This window comes from Perca fluviatilis, chromosome 12, assembly GCF_010015445.1.
Source record: "Perca fluviatilis chromosome 12, GENO_Pfluv_1.0, whole genome shotgun sequence".
In the NCBI taxonomy this organism is placed as follows: domain Eukaryota; kingdom Metazoa; phylum Chordata; class Actinopteri; order Perciformes; family Percidae; genus Perca; species Perca fluviatilis.
In genome coordinates this window covers 25,485,240-25,502,763 of record NC_053123.1, presented here as the reverse complement: position 1 = coordinate 25,502,763, position 17,524 = coordinate 25,485,240, and the positions used below count along the sequence as shown (strand labels likewise).

General features: G+C 38.9%; 1 protein-coding gene across 1 annotated transcript; it reads right to left on the bottom strand.

The window, feature by feature from the left end:
- Window positions 1-695: 695 nt before the first annotated feature.
- sec22a (SEC22 homolog A, vesicle trafficking protein) lies at window positions 696-15,280 on the bottom strand. Its single transcript, XM_039818519.1, has 7 exons — window positions 15,135-15,280; window positions 12,130-12,340; window positions 7,008-7,171; window positions 6,342-6,521; window positions 4,795-4,913; window positions 3,985-4,050; window positions 696-3,631 (listed from the first exon to the last, which is right to left on the bottom strand). Exons 2-7 carry the CDS (start codon window positions 12,309-12,311, stop codon window positions 3,431-3,433), a joined length of 912 nt encoding a protein of 303 aa, XP_039674453.1. The 5' UTR covers window positions 12,312-12,340; window positions 15,135-15,280; the 3' UTR covers window positions 696-3,430.
- Window positions 15,281-17,524: the final 2,244 nt, after the last annotated feature.

Below are 17,524 nucleotides of genomic sequence, written 5' to 3'. Positions count from 1 at the left end.
AGTGGAACTCAAGCACATGATGGAGCAAACAAAGTCCTCAGACTTAATGATTTTGAACTTTTTGAATAGCCAACCTGAAAGCCCCTAACTGTGTGACCTCTGCCACAAAAACATTATCACCACTGACATTTACTTGTAACAAGTTGAAATTGTGCTTCAAGTAGCAATTTACACCTGCAGCGCCTATTTGTTATTAAAATCCACATATTTCCTGCACCGGAAAAAATACATATTCCTGCTCCATTAATCTCCATCTGGAGGAAATTGCTGTTTCTTATAATGAGGCGCCCACAAATAACAATTACGATCAAATTCAAAATACTACCATTACATGCAAAATAAAAAGTGCTTCCTGAGAAGTGTTTCAGCTGCCTCTCAATCATGAGGGAATCTGTTGCATGTTATGTTGTTGCTCTAAAAGAAAAATGACTTTGGGGAAGGGGGGATTAAATCTGAAACTCCACTGCTCCTTTATCATATGCTGGAGGCGCCAGCCTCCAAGGGGTAAATGTTTATGTTATAGTATAAAGGCCTTGGATCCGATACCCCTTTATGTACGGAATCCTCTAATCTTTTTCATAATTCAGTTTTTTCCCGACCACAGCAACATGCATCAGATCTGATCAAACATCTCATTAAGCGTCAGCAGTGCTGATTGTAAGAGCACATTTGATGTTAAAGAATGGATAGCATTGTAATGTCCCAGATTTCTTTAATGTTTCCAATGTTTTATGTTCCATAGTTGAGCTCAGACACAATGAGTCCTAATATAAGAATAGATATGTTTCAAGTGGACTTAAGAGGACTGGATAACATTAAGCTGAATCAATGAGTCTTTATGTGCAACAGAAAACAGACAAAATTCAAGCACTTCTGGTCTCACGATATGCTTTAAATCCAGTGTTAAAATTTCACATCAAATCCACTTTTTTTTCCAGATCTTAATTTGCTGAATATGACAGACATAATTGTTTACAATATTTGTGTATTCTAATCACGACTGGGGAACTTCAAAAGGTGTACTACACTCTAGTGTCAAAAAATGTAAATGTGAAAACTTTGTACAACAATACATACAAGTTTTCAGCAGCTCATTCCAAAGTTTAAACACCTGAAAAGAATTACATTCATTTTCTATACTTGGATAAACCAGTATAAAATAGCTAAATTTCACTCTTCCTATTTTACACAATACACCCCACTACACATTTACTGTGACTGCTGTGGAAAAGGAGAATGTGAACACAAACAAATCGGAGCCAGCAAAGCTTAATTCAAATCCAATCGAGTCTGAGCCATATTGTGAAAAGAGCTATTAGGTCATGTAGGTGTGGTACCGCTGTTGGAAAGCAAAAGAACATTCAGAGAGCACGATGATGAATCATAGGAGGCTGAAGTGTTGCAGCAGTCCCCCGGCAGATCTGTAGTGCAGATGCCAGATGGACATGGAGGGGAGCTGCACACTGCTTTTCATTTTTACTTTTAACTTCTTCCAGAGAGAGAGAGAGAGAGAGAGAGAGAGAGAGAGAGAGAGAGAGAGAGAGAGAGAGAGAGAGAGAGAGAGAGAGAGAGAGAGAGAGAGAGAGAGAGAGAGAGAGAGAGAGAGAGAGAGAGAGAGAAAAACATTATGACAATCCTGGAACAACTGTTGAGCGTCTCATGAACAATGAACAAAGGCATGACTCAATTCTCTACCCTTCTCCAGTTGTTTGCTATATATTGTTGGAATGGTGCAGGATGCCAGGAAATCTTATCAAATTGCCTGAACAAATCTCACACTGCCTAATAACGATGAATGTGGCCTCTCCTGAAAACTATGATAATATCCATTACGCAGGCAAAAGTGTAAGAGGGGGAGTTTGTTGAGTTTGTGAGTGGCAGACGCGACCATGTTGAAACCGGTGGGCTCCGTGGAAGGAAAAGCACACGGAGAGGATACTGGCTCCCTCAGGCTTCAGCTACTCATCTTTACTGCTACCAACACTAACCTGCTAATCAACAGTCACTTGAAACCGACATATGCCATTAGGCTGTGTGGGTGTGGAGTAGGATATGAATGTTAACCGACTGACTGGGTCTACTGGAGCAGTAGTTACTTTGTGATAACTAGATGGGAGTCTGCATGAAGACAAAAGGAGCAATTATAAAACAATAAATTAAACTAATAAAATCTTTATAAATTGTCACTAACCACATGTGACTGAATAATCAGTCAGTAAATAAATAGCAAAATTAACTGTCTACAAAATGACAAATATCTGCAAAATAAGGTAGAATAATTTGCTCCTTATACAGAATACCCCTAAAACTGAAATGAGGGCCACACACACACACACAAGGCAGCATTGCATAGTTTTAAACAAAGACCTAAACCAGAGTCCTGCACCGGTCAGGTGCACAGGAGTACATGTGCAAAAAGTGCATGTAACAGACACAAGAAACATGCATGATTACCTGGATGTGGGTGACGTAAATGGGAGAGGGAAAAACCAAAAACTGTACAAGAATATGAAATGAATGTCCAGTCCTGCAGTCTTTTTATGTTCATCTTTCCAAGTCATTTTATCAGTCATAACAATTCTATGTACATAAAATAGAGATTACTGTGTTTAATTTCAGCTGTATAGTGCTAAACATTTGTTAAGCCTAACCTAATCCTACATAGGTTGTTGGCTGAATTTAAGGAAATAATAGGCCTGGGTACCTCAACAATTTTGGGTACAACCAGAAATGTGTCTGTACTGTAGCTCGAGTATCGAAAGCGGTCATTAAATGTCTGGTCAAATTCAAAAAAGGGCCACATACAATGTATCTGATGTGCATCAATACACCTGGAAATCTGGTCCCCAAGGGTTTCATATTCATACCATGCGTTCCTTACTACTAAAGTGCAAGTGATGATAGTTTTCCATAATACTGGGGGCTGATGATGATGGTTTTAGCGATGGCATACTCTAGGTTTCCTGTTTTTACTTGATGTATTTTATCATGTTTTCTGTACCTGAGTCCATGTGCCTACGTCTCTGGGTGTTCTGTTTTACCCGGCTGCAAGACCTATTTCCCCTCAGGGAGAGTTTTGCAAAAATTGGACACATGCAGGACTCTGACCTAAACTAAGGCTGCACTGAAAGGAAGTAAAAGCAAATATCTTTATCAGACAATGGTCGGAAGTAGACATCTTCCCAAGTCAACCCCATAAAATCCTTTAATGATTCAGGCAGTTTCCTCCAAGTCCACACTGAGAGCTGTCCACTGGTGCTGTGATGGAGTACTACTGTGGTGCTGCAAGATTTTATGGTTTTTCTTCCTGAACAGGGAGGATTGTTTTTTGTTTCCACTTTGTCCCCAGTGGCGTCTCCGCTGTATTTCCAAGACACGTGCGGGACCATCTGACTGAAGGCCCTTTTGCTCTTTGTGTTTTAGGTTTTTGTCAGACATTGTAGTCTGGCGCTTTGCCCAGCGGCTGCCTCAGTCTGATCTGCAGGGTCATGAAGGCCCCCACCGCCACATGGAAGAGGATCTGCCACATGTTCCTCAGTTCATACAGATACATGTTGGACAGACAGATGAGTGCAAACGCCAGGAAGGACTTACTGTTCCTCCAGACAGAGAAGTAGGCAAACAGGTAGCACTGAAAGGAGAACAGCAGAGAAGAATTTGAATGCTGCACACTTTGTGTGACTGACATTGACCAGTGAAATGTTTTCATTATTAATGTCCTTCATGGGACAATATGTCTGGTAAGTAAGTAAGTAAATCCCATCTGATAACTTTGTTCCCCCATCAGTCTACCAATTTGTGTTGCTCCATTTAGAACCAGGAGCTGCACTTACGGAGTTGATGAAAATGTTTTAGAGAAGGTAGTGGGGTGAAAGGCATTGAGCTTTTGCTAATGTTAGTCTAGCTGACAAGCTGCTGAGCTGTAAAGTGCAGGGCTGTTAGTCAGCCAGTCATGGGCTACTCTTACCGCAGACTATCACTTACCTGATAAAGACAGGCTGCTGTGCCAAGGAAGAAGGCAATCACGTAATTAAAGTCTTCATCGTCATTCTGCAGACAGGAAGAAAAGGGATTTTTTTTTTTTTTTAAGTCATCCATGTCTAGACAAGGCATCATAAAAGCAGTACGACGACATACACACATACACATATATCTATCATTTAGTTTAATGGAATTTGATGTGACATCAAGGAACAGAATGGACAGCATATGGCATGCTGAAAATTCAGATTAATGGCAATTCTTATTTTGGTCGTTTTTGCCATAATTTCTATCGGTTGCATTGTATGATAATGTTGTGACAATAAAGTCAGATGGGGCAGAAAACACAAGTAGTCTGACAATTATTAAAACAATGTTTATGTATTATATACCTTGCTGCATAACCAATTGCCCTCCGGGGACAAAATAAAGTTGAAAGTTAAAAGTAAAAGTGTGAACACACAACTACAATGATACAGGAAAGTAGTTGAGCCAGAAAGTCGCTCTGTAAACTGCGATGGGGGTTTACAACAGATAGTTTGGTAGTCATTTTACAGAGAGTTAAATTTTTTGACTAACCTAGAAGTTTGTTTAAAATATGTTTGATCATCTGACTGCTTGTGTTTCTTGCCACATGTGACTTTGGTTTAGCAATGTTGTCACATTTCCAGATCTCAGAAGATTAACTTTAGTTTGTTACCAATATGATGGACAGCCAAAACTATGAAAATCAAAACCTAGGTCATAGGAAACCAGACATTCCCTTCAAGAGAAACTGAATCTGTTTGAATGTGATCTCAGTTATGTCCTGACCTGTAGTATACTCTCTATAGCATGGACCCCTCGCAGCAGGTTTAGGCCTCCACAGAGGATACTGAGCACACAGGACACGATGCCTGGGAGAGTCACTGGCTCCAACATCTGTGTGGGAGCTGGAAGAGAGAAAGGACAGTATTACAGGCTCAGAAAAATCTGCCTTGACAAATGAACTACAAATACATTAAGAAGAAATCTACTTTCCAAAGGACAAAACATACATTTTCTGAAATGTAATTATTGATAAAAACTTATATGCAGGATAAAATAATAAATCCTTGAATAGCAATAAAAAGCCAAGCATATAGTGCTTTTAAATCTTCTGACTTCCAAAATATCCTGGCACGGTAAAAAGAGTGATGAGTCACTATTATGCGATTAGCATACTTCATCCCTCAGGAGAAAATGATTTATGTTCTCAAAAAAAAACTGGCAAGGGCAACCAACAAAGTGAACAAAGCATGGAGAGCTGCCCTGAAGAGGATGTCAGGGGGAAGACAACAGCTCTAAGTGACCCAAGGTGGCATTGCTTAGCTTTGGGCAGCTGAGGTGTGACGGTGCATGGAAGAGGGTGGTTGTCTGGAGGAGCTGAGGGGTAGGAAAGGCTGAGCTACAGAATAGCAGTGGAGCTGTTTTACTAAGCAATGACCACCATGCATTACCCTTAAGGTTCATTATTTTTTATTGGTACAGATTTTTTTTACTGGAAAATACCTTAAATGAAGAAAATTGGTTGATATTTACACAGATTTTATGTTGCTTCCAAAAGTTTCCTGTTGCAAGAATACAGGTCACTGCTGTTTAAAATAAACAATGCCCCTGTAACAGCAAGGGTAGTTTGGAAAATGCTTCACATAATTTAAAGGGAAGAAAAAAGGAGAAAACCCCAAATGAACCCTTAAGTATTCCTAAAATGTAATTAAAATAAATGCTGCAAGTGTTGCAAATTTTCTTTTTTTTTAAATGTTAGTATTATTGGTCTAATTGATTTTAACAAGGTTTATTTCCAGTTTTCAAAAGTGTATATATATATTTTTGTTTTAAGTGAAAATAATATGTCTCAGATATCGTTCAGCAAGATAACCGTCTACGGAAAGATGGACTTTTTTTTTTTTTACTTAAAATTGGTATTTAAGGTTTGTGCTGATGCTCTACAGCACAAAACTAGGACAGTACAATATAATCATATTTTACTAAAAATGCACAGATGGAAAAGAATGACTGTACTACACCTTTAAACATTACAAGAAGCATGTGGTTTGATGTGGACTGGTCTAAAGCCAAACAGTTTAAAAAGCGATATGAACAATGACAGGTATGGATACAGTATTCTAATGAAATCACTAGTGACCTGTCAGTCATTGTGTTACAAAGGCCAGTGCTACCGGTCTGAATAGTGCCACGTAATGAGAATAAGATAATATGAGATAACACTTTATTGATCCCCAGAAGGGAAATTAAGTAATTAGCATTATAAAAGCAAACTTCTTGTATACATGGATGTATGGGGGCATGTATATGTGTGGCAGCAGCTCATGTCCTACCTATGCCTTTGTATTTAGAGGGCGTGTGAACTGAGAATCCATTAACAGCCTGCAGTTCCTCAGGAGAGAGCTGGTAGGGCGGTCGCAGCTTGATCTCTGTCTGCATGTCAGCCAGGTTGATCTTGGTGGAGAGGGAACGCGGGCTGTTGTAGCGCTGTTTGGTCTTCTGGATGAAGGTGTCTGAAGGATGGAAGTCAGCACAACAACAAGGTGGTTAAAGGTCCCATGGCATGAACATTTATTTCACTTTATGAGGTTTTTTAACATTAACATGCATTCCCCCAGCCTACCTATGGTCCCCTAGTGGCTAGAAATGGTGATAGGTGTAAACCGAGCCCTGGGTATCCTGCTCTGCCTTTGAGAAAATGAAAGCTCAGATGGGCAGATCTGGAATCTCCTCCTTATGAGGTCATAAGAAGCAAGGTTACCTCCCCTTTCTCTGCTTTGCCCGCCCAGAGAATTTGGCCCACCCATGAGAGAGAGACAGCATGGCTTTCAAACGAGCAAAGTGGCAGTTGGTCAAGAATATAAAAAATAAATTAAAAAAATGCTTCAACATGAGCCTAATTTTGGAGAGATATTGATGCGTCTTGTTATTTTGCGATAAATCTTGCCCCCGTATTATTAATGAAGCTGAAACATGCTGTGAAATTCCATGGAGCTCACCAAATTCAATAAAGGAGTACGGCCGCACAGCGCTGCTGGTTCTTTTCGTGTCATAGGTGACAATAAACTCCTTCTGTAGCTCGTCCAGGAAGCAGAAGGCCAGCACATTGGGGTAGTTTGCAGTGCACACCATCAGGTATCCAACACCCAGTGCGCTCGTAAAACTGAAACACACACACACACACACACACACACACTATTCATGCACTACACTCTTGACAGAAACCCTGGGAAACTGTAATTAGGACAGAGACTATAAACAAAATAAAAACAATGGCATTTCATTATTCTGGTTGCTGGTCTTAATACGGTACAAACACTATGTAAGCACATGTGTGCCTAAAACTCACACATTCACAGCTAATTAAACACAATTCCACATTTACATTCATATGCACCTCGGCAGACACTATCGTTTGGCCCGTCAGTGTTAATGGATACGCTGAGCACAAATTAAATTCTACAGCTACAAAGACTTCTACATCATCTGAAAAGCTCAGAGCACAATTGAAAGGAGTCTATTATCACAGCAACATCTAAATTGATGTCAAACAAAAATGTCAACAAACAGTACAGGCAGAGGTGATGATTATTATGTGGCTAGGCAAAGAAACAACATAAGTATAGAATATATGTCAACAAACAGTAAAGGCAGATGTGATGATTATCATGTGGCTAGGCAAAGAAACAACATAAGTATAGAATATATCTGAAGAATGAGGGCATTTCTGAAATACCAGCATGTCACTGTGTAGCTGCAGTGCCTCAGAAATCAAGCAAATGACTAACACAAATATTAGAAGGAAGTAATAACGGTGTGGCCTCTAGTTTCACAGTGGTGAAAGCACACTATCTACGGATGTGTAATGAATATTTCACCTACAGTAAGTAAGTTAGTGGTGCACGATATATCGGCCGCCGATATAATATCGGCCGATATGGTCATTTTTTTACACATCGGTATCGTTCCGATGTCAAAATAGGGCCGATGAATAGGGCCGATGTGAATCATTCCTGTGTATTTGACGTGTGTGTGAGAATTTAGATCTAAATCTGACCTGTGGAGGGCAGTAATACGCTTAACAGCGTCTATACTGCCGAAATCAGAAGAAGAAGAAGCAGCAGCAGCAGCGAGTCTGGGGGCGGGGATGTTGGTTTTTGCCAAGGGGGTAAGCTTCGCTTCAGAACTCGAGCCATCTATGTCGCCATTTTGTGGCTACCTGGCCATCACCTCCCGTTAGCATTCCGCTGACCGCCATTTTTTTTTACGTCACTTGACAGCGAATAACTTTACATCTGAAGCGTTTAAAGACTATTTGTCCATTGTTTATTTCTAAAGAAACACAACAATGTATAAAAGGCTCCATTACCTTGTACCTCACGTTATGGCTCCGTAGCAGACGTTTTTGTAAAAATAGGCTAACGATTGTGTCACAACCACGAGACTTACTGTCGCACAGTAGAGGAATTACCGTATAGTACAGGAGAAGCTCGCAGGCAGTTTGGACTTACGTTAGCTGTTTAGGTTTAATTACTAATGTTAACTAGCATGTTAGTTAACAATAATTAGCCTCTGCTTATGTTATCTCCTTACATATACTTACACTCTCCGTCTCTGTAAGATTGGAAATGATTGAGATTTCTCTCGGCACAGCTACCAGAAGACTTACAACTTTCAGACACGTTGCTCACGTCACATCTACGTTGTCTCTGTCAGTTGGAGGCTGCGCAGTAAAGCAAGAGATCACTGGAAAAGTGCTTCTAATAGCCTTCACTGGTCTCCGTCCAGAGCAACGGGGTCTATTGGTCCATTATATATATGTCAATGGTTTTTGCCAGACGGAATCTGCCGGCGAAGTGGGACACTGGAAAATTTAGTAGAACACTGCTTGGGGAGTTTGTAACTAGTAAATGCCGACCATTATAAATTTCACGCAAATTTACAACGGTGTTTATAATCGGCTACATTTACCTATTGCGCACACACGTAAAGTTCAGCTAACGCATACTAGCATTAGCGCTTGGTGGACTGTAAACACCTGTTTCGTATGTCGTTTTTATATATTTTAAATGTGTAACCATTAGGGCTGCAACAACGAATCGATAAAATTCGATTATTAAAAAAGTTGGCAACGAATTTCACTATCGATTCGTTGTGTCGCGCAACTATTACGCCACTCAGTCGCGGAAAAAATTAGTTGAGCGCAGAGCGGAGCAGCGCGGAGCGAAAGAAAAGAAAAAAGAGCAGAGTGGGGGTAGAGGAAATACGGCGAGAGCCCGGAGAGACTCGTAACGTTGTTCTGAAACACACGGCGGAGGCAGAGAAATCAGTACATAAATTGAAAACGTTTAATTGCAAGATAAGAAAAAGCGACACAGCATGGCACGGGCGCACCACGGTGATGAGTCAGCACTTAAAAAGTAAACATGTTGGAGTCCTTGATGAGGAGGAAGGGAGTTCAACAGCAGGGTAAAGTCACTACACTATCCTACTCCTGTTCCGTTTTGAAGTGAGGAACGTTACATCCCTCTTCTGGTGCTGGTGTGGCATTTACTCGTTATCCAGCTGACTAGCATGACAAGCTAACGTTAGCTCGTTAAACAGTAGTAAAACGGGTGGTATAGTTTGCAAGACTAAAGATACGGTTTTATTCACACGCCTTTTTTTTTGGCCCATTCATTTTTTAATCTGTTGTCATGTATATATTCTGTGCTTTGTCCCATATCAGTTATTGTTGACAAATATTTTTGTGTGTGTTGTATAAATGAACTTAACTTGCACTTACTACAATGATAGTAATAATTTAATGAATAAGCTTTGTGTGTGTGTGTGTGTGTGTGTGTGTGTGTGTGTGTGTGTGTGTGTGTGTGTGTCTTGTCTGTATCTGCTCTTGGGTTACTTACCTTTACACAACTATTAACTAAAACAACAAGTATGTATGCAAGTATGTATTGAGTTGATGTAAATGAATGCTTTTTTTTATCAGATTCATTGATTAATCGAAAAAATTATCGACAGATTAATCGATTATTAAAATAATCGTTAGTTGCAGCCCTAGTAACCATTAGAGCCACGTTGAAATGTTGTTTCGTGTATATGGTTGAAATGACAATAAAACACATTTGGGTTGAGTTGAACGCTGCCTCACTGTCGGTCTGTAAACGGTAGGCATGGCTTGTGAGTGGAGTCTAAGCAGCGAAACAAGTGCATTCTGGGATTTGGTGTCTTTCATCCATAAGAGCCAAAAACACATTTTCTGGCTTATCTTGGCCTAGAAGGCACCAATTTCTATAATTTTGAGGGTTAGGCCTAACCCTAAAGTACTTGGCAGTTACTGTACTTACAGTTCAGAAGACTGTAAAAGCCAGTGTCTGTTCAGTCCAGTTTGTTCTGGCTCCATTTTCACATTTTACCTTTTTCAATACATTTGGCTTTGGCCATTTAAGGCCTACTACTGTACTTTAAAGTTTTGAGCTGTTGTACAATGTTCACAGAATACAGTGACTTGGTCTCAAGTGAGTTAGATGTTTATTGTGAATACTCTTGGCTGGTTGGCTTATTCATAGTGTGAATTCAGGACACACTTGTATCCTTTTAAAAATTTATTTTTATATAAATATTTATTTTTTCTTCTGAAAATCTGATGACAGTCATATTTTGCACACAGGTAAAGGTGCCCAATATCAGCGATTTCTTAAAATAAATCACAAAAGTAAAAACAATGCGTTTTGGTAAATAGTTCCTTATTTGATTATCATAAAAATGTGTTTTCTGTACAGAGATATCGACATCGGTAAATATCGGTATCGGCCATAACCGCAATATTAATATCGGTATCGGCCACAATTTTCACATCGGTGCATCACTAAAAGTAAGTACATGTTAAATGTTTATGTATGCACTAACAACCAAAGCAAATTCCTTGTAAGTGTTACTTGCTTGGCAATAAATCCTTTTCTGATTCTAAAGTTAACTTATATAGCATATTTCAAGAGCAGACATCACACAGTGTTTCACAATATAAGACAAATTTAGGAGCCATAACTTAAAAAAGGCAAAGTCTCCTTTAGTTTTATGGCCAGGTGGAAGGAACAACCACTAAGCCCTGATCAGAAGATCTCAGACACCTACTAGTGACATACGGAAATAGTAGCTAATCATAACCATCACTGTTGAGTAAAAGATAAAACAAAATTTGATAAAGTCCAAAAGGTATAACTGGTATAAATTAGGATGCATTAATATGAGTTACAGCATGAATATCAAAGAATATTAAGTAGTCTTTGTTAAAAATACTGCAAACGTAAGCCCCTAAATCCTATCAGAAACACTATATACTAAAGCTCTATTAAACTTCAAATGATAAAACAAGAGAACTTGTGTTCCAAATTAAGTCCGCTAATGTTACAATCATCAGTCATGAGTCATTTTCTTGCAGAAGAATACATAGAATACCCTCTTGCTTTCATGACACAGACATACAACACAATATAACAGAATATCACAGATGAACCCGTGACTTTATACGCCGCGTGCCTCATTCTGACCTTTACTGTCTTTTCACCTTCTTTCTTCGAATACTTCTGGCTCTCATCAAAGGATACTCTGATTGTTAAAATGTTCAGAAAACTCATTTATGGTTTAGAGTTTCTTTTGGGTTCATGTTCTCCGTCTTAATAAGACTAATTAGCTCTTTACAAACAAGTACTTGAGATTTTCAAAGCATTTCCCTGAGCACCAGCGGGGCTTTTAGAAACAGTTTGACGCCTCACATGAGGGCCTAGCTGTCATCACTCATATTAAAATGCTATTTTCTATCAAAGTTGTGTTAGAGGGTCAAGAGAGCAGAAAAACTGTCAGCAGGAGATTGTTTAATCACCCATAGGTGTCAAATCTCTAAACTTTTATTTTGAATATATATGAATATGTTAAATGAATGAATGCAAAGCCATACAAATGCTGCTTTTATTTAGCAAATATAAATAGTTATCCACAGTTATCATAACTGGATATCCTTTTTTTAAATAATGTCTGTTTAATTTATGTGTGAGTTGCATGTAAAGGGTCTCTTCAAAATCCCCAAATATTGGAAATTTAAAATGAACATCCCATATGACCTACTTGACATTGTATGGTCCAGTCTTAAGTGTGCAGCGGTCAGGGAACTGGCTGAGTTTCTTGGAGAGACCCTTGAGGTGCCTCTTGGTTTCCTGAAGCTCTCTGTCCTGCTCATAATCAGTGGATGCAGAGAGAGGCAGGCCATCCCGGACCCGAACCACAGAGGCAAACAACACCATCGACATCTTACAGCTCTGGCAATCTTACTGAAGCCCTGCAAACCGATGTAAAAAGGGAAGAAAGCTTGTTGAGAGTGTAGCAATAACATATTGAATATTGTTGTTCAAAACAAGGCTCTTAATTTTGTTCAAATGCATGTCTAGATAAAAGATAATGTTCAATTTGACCAAAATTGTACATGGTGTGAGATCTTTAATACTTCAGAGTACAGATGAAAGAATAACCAAAAACAATGTATCTGCAACTTTTGTGATAACCAATCAATCGCTTAAGTCATTTACCGCAAATTCTAAATTTTCCTAAATGGGTCAAGCAAAATTCAGTTGTTGCTTTCCAAAGCCTGATATACCATAGGTCTCTTCTCTAATCTCCTTTAGTGACTCTTACTTACAGTGTGTATTTTTTCTCTTAATGAGCCCCTATTATGCTTTTTGGATTTTCCCTGCATTTTAGTGTGTTATATAGTTTTTTGTATATGTTATAGATGTTTAAAGTACAAAAAAAACTTTTGTAGAGAAATCCAGCCCAGTTTTTTTTATTTGTGCTACCCATTGGTGCTGCTTGAGCAAGCACAGCCGGCCAGTGGCTTGTTTGAATTTGGTTGAACAATTACAACATTGTGGTCCAGCTGACCAATCAGAGCAATCAGGACTTTTCAGGAAGGCGGGCCAAGAGGTCAGACAGAGGGCCCTATTTTAACAAAGGGGGTAAGCTTTGCTTCAGAACTCGACAGAGAATAACTTTACATCTGAAGCGTTTAAAGACTTTATTTGTTTAGTTTAGTTCTAAAGAAACACGACAATATATAAAAGGCTCCATTACCTTGTACCTCACATTATGGCTCCGTAGCAGACGTTTTTGTAAAAATAGGCTAACGATTGTGTCACATAGTAGTAATCACATATACCTACGCTCTCTGTCTCTGCAAGATTGGGAATGATTGAGATTTCTCTTGGCACAGCTACCAGAAGACTTACAACTTTCAGACACGTTGCTCACGTCACATTTACGTCGTCTCTCTCAGTTGGAGGCTGCGCAGTAAAGCAAGAGATCACCGGAAAAGTGCTTCTAATAGCCTTCACTGGTCTCCGTCCAGAGCAACGGGGTCTATTGGTTCATTATATACGGTCTATGATTTTAACCATCTAAACACACAGCGTGAAGCTTCATGCACCTGCACCAGAATCCACTTTTGCTAGTTTAACGGTGGAAAAAAGGGTATGTGCGCTAGGCACATGGTTCACAAGGGTTGTACTTAGTGTCTTAATTAATCATAGGTGTTTTGGGTATAACATGCAATAAAACAATCAGAGTGTCATCTCCCATTCCCTTTAAAAGCCAGGCGTGTTTGTACCTTGGCGCATTGCTATTATGATGGTGGAAGCTGTAAAGAGAGATTTTCACGAGAAGCAACTAATCTGCTCGTACGTGTATTGAAAGCGAGCAAGCAAATCATATAATACAATTTCACATTGTAATATTTTTATTTGTATCTTTTGCATGTTTGTGTGCTTCTGCGCATCCCTGTATGTGTAACAAGCAAAGTGTGGCCTATGCCCCCTTCCCCAAAAGTCCCATTCAAGCAAATGTTGAGTTTTTCCTCAGCAGAACTTTAATAGATTCCTTCATTGAACAACAATAAGCCCCTCAAATGCAGTACTGTCTTCAATCAGCTTCAATCTGCTGTAGAATGTTGGATTCTAGAAATGATCTGTGCAGTGGGTGTGGTCTCAATAGCCCTGCAGACCTTTAGCTTTACATATGAAGGCAGCTAGCATGCCTTTGATTTACTATGGTTAGGGTTATATGCATGCTAAGCTAACCATCAGCGCTGTCTATTGTTTCCAGCCTATCAAGAACAAGTGGGCTATACAATTAACACACATACACAGGTTAATAGCAATGGGTTATGTATTTGGCAGTATGAGAACCATAATGTTTTTTGAACATCAAAGCATGTAAACCTATTCTAGTAGAACCCAAGAGTATAATTATGATAGGACGCTGAAAAGGAGTATAATATGGGCTCTTTAAAGTTGCTTGTTCATAAACTCAATCACTGTTTTACAGTACAATAAACATTTATTTTAACAAGTTCAACTCTGTGATCTCAGATTTCAAAGAGCTGAATGATTTCTCCAAATTAAAAATACTCCTGGGAGAAGGAGACCGGGCATATGCTGCTTCCAATATGTATTAATATGCCACAACCTGAGGGACAGTAAATTACACACACACACACACACACACACACACACACACACACACACACACACACACACACACAATACTATATATGTAATTAATATAAACCAATCTTAATGTTGTGTTAATGTTCATATTACTGTTTATTGTGGACTGTCCTAATATTTGGACACATTGTATTTTGCTGCTTTGGAAACACGGTTATTGAAACTCAATAAAAAAAAATAATTCGACTGAATTTAATTTAATTGAAAAGACGTTTATGCTAACTAGCTAACGTTAGGGGCAGCGGGTCCCTAGCTAAGGAATAACTTGGGTTTATTTACATCTGCTGACATAAAACTCAGCCGAACGCTTGGCGCATTAGTTAGCTACAAGGTTCGTATTTTCTACAGTTTTTCTTAAATGTAAGCGGCCAGTTTACAGTATAAACTACACCAGACCGGCCACCGTTAGTAGCTTATTCACCAACATTTTCTTCCAGCTAGCTAACGTAAGCAGGCTAGGAAGCTAACAGCTGGCTGCTACCCTAACGCTAGCTAGCTATTAGCAAGCCTAAACAAAACACACACGTCTGGCAAACCGAGATAGTCAGTTGAGTATTAATTATTATTAATACCTACCCAAAAGAGTGTAGCATCATGTGGACATCTGTGATAAGCAGTATGCAGCTACGTGCAGTGAGCAGGGGCGGCCCGTGTGTATATATATCTATAAGGGGCGGCTAGCAACAGACAGCGTTGATGATTCTTTACGTTTACGTGGCTTTTTCGCTGTGCATTTTGGGTAAAGAAAACCTCTCATCAGCATCACAGAAGCTCTGTAGTGATAAATCAAAAGGAAAAAGGAATATTTGGACATATTTTTGATTCCCAGTTGAACTGAATGAATTAATATTAAAAATTCTAAAATAGATAGCCTGTTATCCCATTGCTGCTTCCTCTGCATAAAAGTGTCAGTTTCTCATTTATTTGTATACCCACATACACGCTTAAATTCATTGTTTGATCACATCATTGTTCTTATTTGGTACATTCACAATGCAATGATTTTACAGCATCTACCAAATATAAATGTTTGTGTTAAAAACACTTTTAAAATTCTTTCTATAATTCTAAAATCTCTTAAAATCTCTTATTTTATGTCCGATATTGATTTTTGCTTATTATATCATATATTGGGTTACTTTGGCAATACCCTTCTGATTCTTAACTCAAAATCGATTTAAAAGATTTCTGCTGGAGCTTTCAGTCACATTTGTATCCTGAGCAACCAGGACACAAAATAAAACAAGAAATAAGAGTAACAGTGCTAGATCATGCATTATAACAAAATACTACTAAATAAGTATTATTTACAGTCCAACAGTGGTGGAATGTAACTAACTACATATACCCAAGTACTGTACTACATATTTAATGTTACCCAATAAAAGTAACATTTTCAATGCAGGACTTTTACTTAAGTAAAGGATCTGAATACTTCTTCCGCCACTGAAATCCAACAAGGTGGGTAGACAGTAAATAGTGTGCTACTGCAGTATATATCTGTTCAACTGAGCCGTTAATGTAATATTCATGAGCTTGTTAACGTTATGATAGATACTATGTTTCATAATTTAAATTTTCATTATATTTTGGTTACATTTTATTCTCTCCTCTCTACTTGCTCCAGTTGCTACTTTCCCACTGAAAGCTGGCAAAAATGAGGCCTTCTCCCAAGCATCTAAAGCTGAGATTTTCTTTTATGTTAAAATTAAAATAACATGAAAAATGAATAATGCGTACCCAGAGCCTGCCAAGCTTTAGTGCTCCTCTCAGACCTGAAATAGGCCATCCTCTGGCATCAGCATTTTTTCCTATTTTCACACATTTCCTGTTAGAATATGGAAGAAAAAACAACTGTAGCTAGAGGAAATGAAAACAATACAGAGATGGTTAGTGGCCTCATCCTTCACACATACCCATGTAATCTCCCCAAAGCCCAGGCAATGTGTCAGCCTAAAGGGGCCTCCTCCGTACCCTCAAGGGTGTGTGTGTGTGTGTGTGTGTGTGTGTGTGTGAGGGATAAAGACAGACCTGCAGAGTGAAAGTGGATGATGGATGTCTGCTGCTGCTGACAAGTTGATGAATAGCCACAGGTCTCAGCAAGTGTTTAGTGCAGAGGGTGTCAGGTGTGAGGAAGGCAGTGCCGTTATTCACAGTGACACAGTCTAAACAGAGGTGCAAACACATCAGCATTCAAATGCATGAGCTCCAATTGTCTCTTTCTCAGGATGTCATTATATATTTCAACTTTGAGTTTAGCAATTCTTGATAAGTATGACATATTTAAAAAATATACCCATAGCTACTGCAGAACATTTTCTTCAACTGCAGGATTTGACTTTTTTTACAGGAAATTCATGAAATGTGATTTTTAAGGACCACCTGTCTTGAGTGAGAATCAATTCATTAATAAAACTACAAGTCTGAAGCCTCAGTAGTTGTCATTGAAGACTGCAATGTTCATTACACCTAACCATTCAAAACTGTTGGACAGACCAAGCAACATACTGGCAATAACAGTAGGTTTGATCTCATTATGGTGCTAAAAAGAAGGTAATGGAGTCATGAGAATCCAAAGATTTTATATGAGGAGTGTGACACCCTCTGGGGAACATGAATATCCAAATCCAATTTCATGCCACTATATCCTAGCTGCTGACCTATCTTTCTACTCTGGACCAAAATGCAACTAACAGAAAACTGGCAATGCACATTGATCTGATATATTTCATCCGTTTAAATTAGGTTAGAAGAGCCATTATTAAAAGGAAAACTCAACTGATTTTACAAGATTGTTTTAGTATTAATGGGGAGTACTATGAAAACACTTGTGTTCTGCTGCTCTGGAGGAGGTATGTGAACTAAAATCTGGTGAAAACCCTGTTATAGCAGCATATGAATGTTTTGGAAGCATGTGTTCAACAATCTCATATGGGTGTAATAACGGGGTGTCCACATAGTTTTGG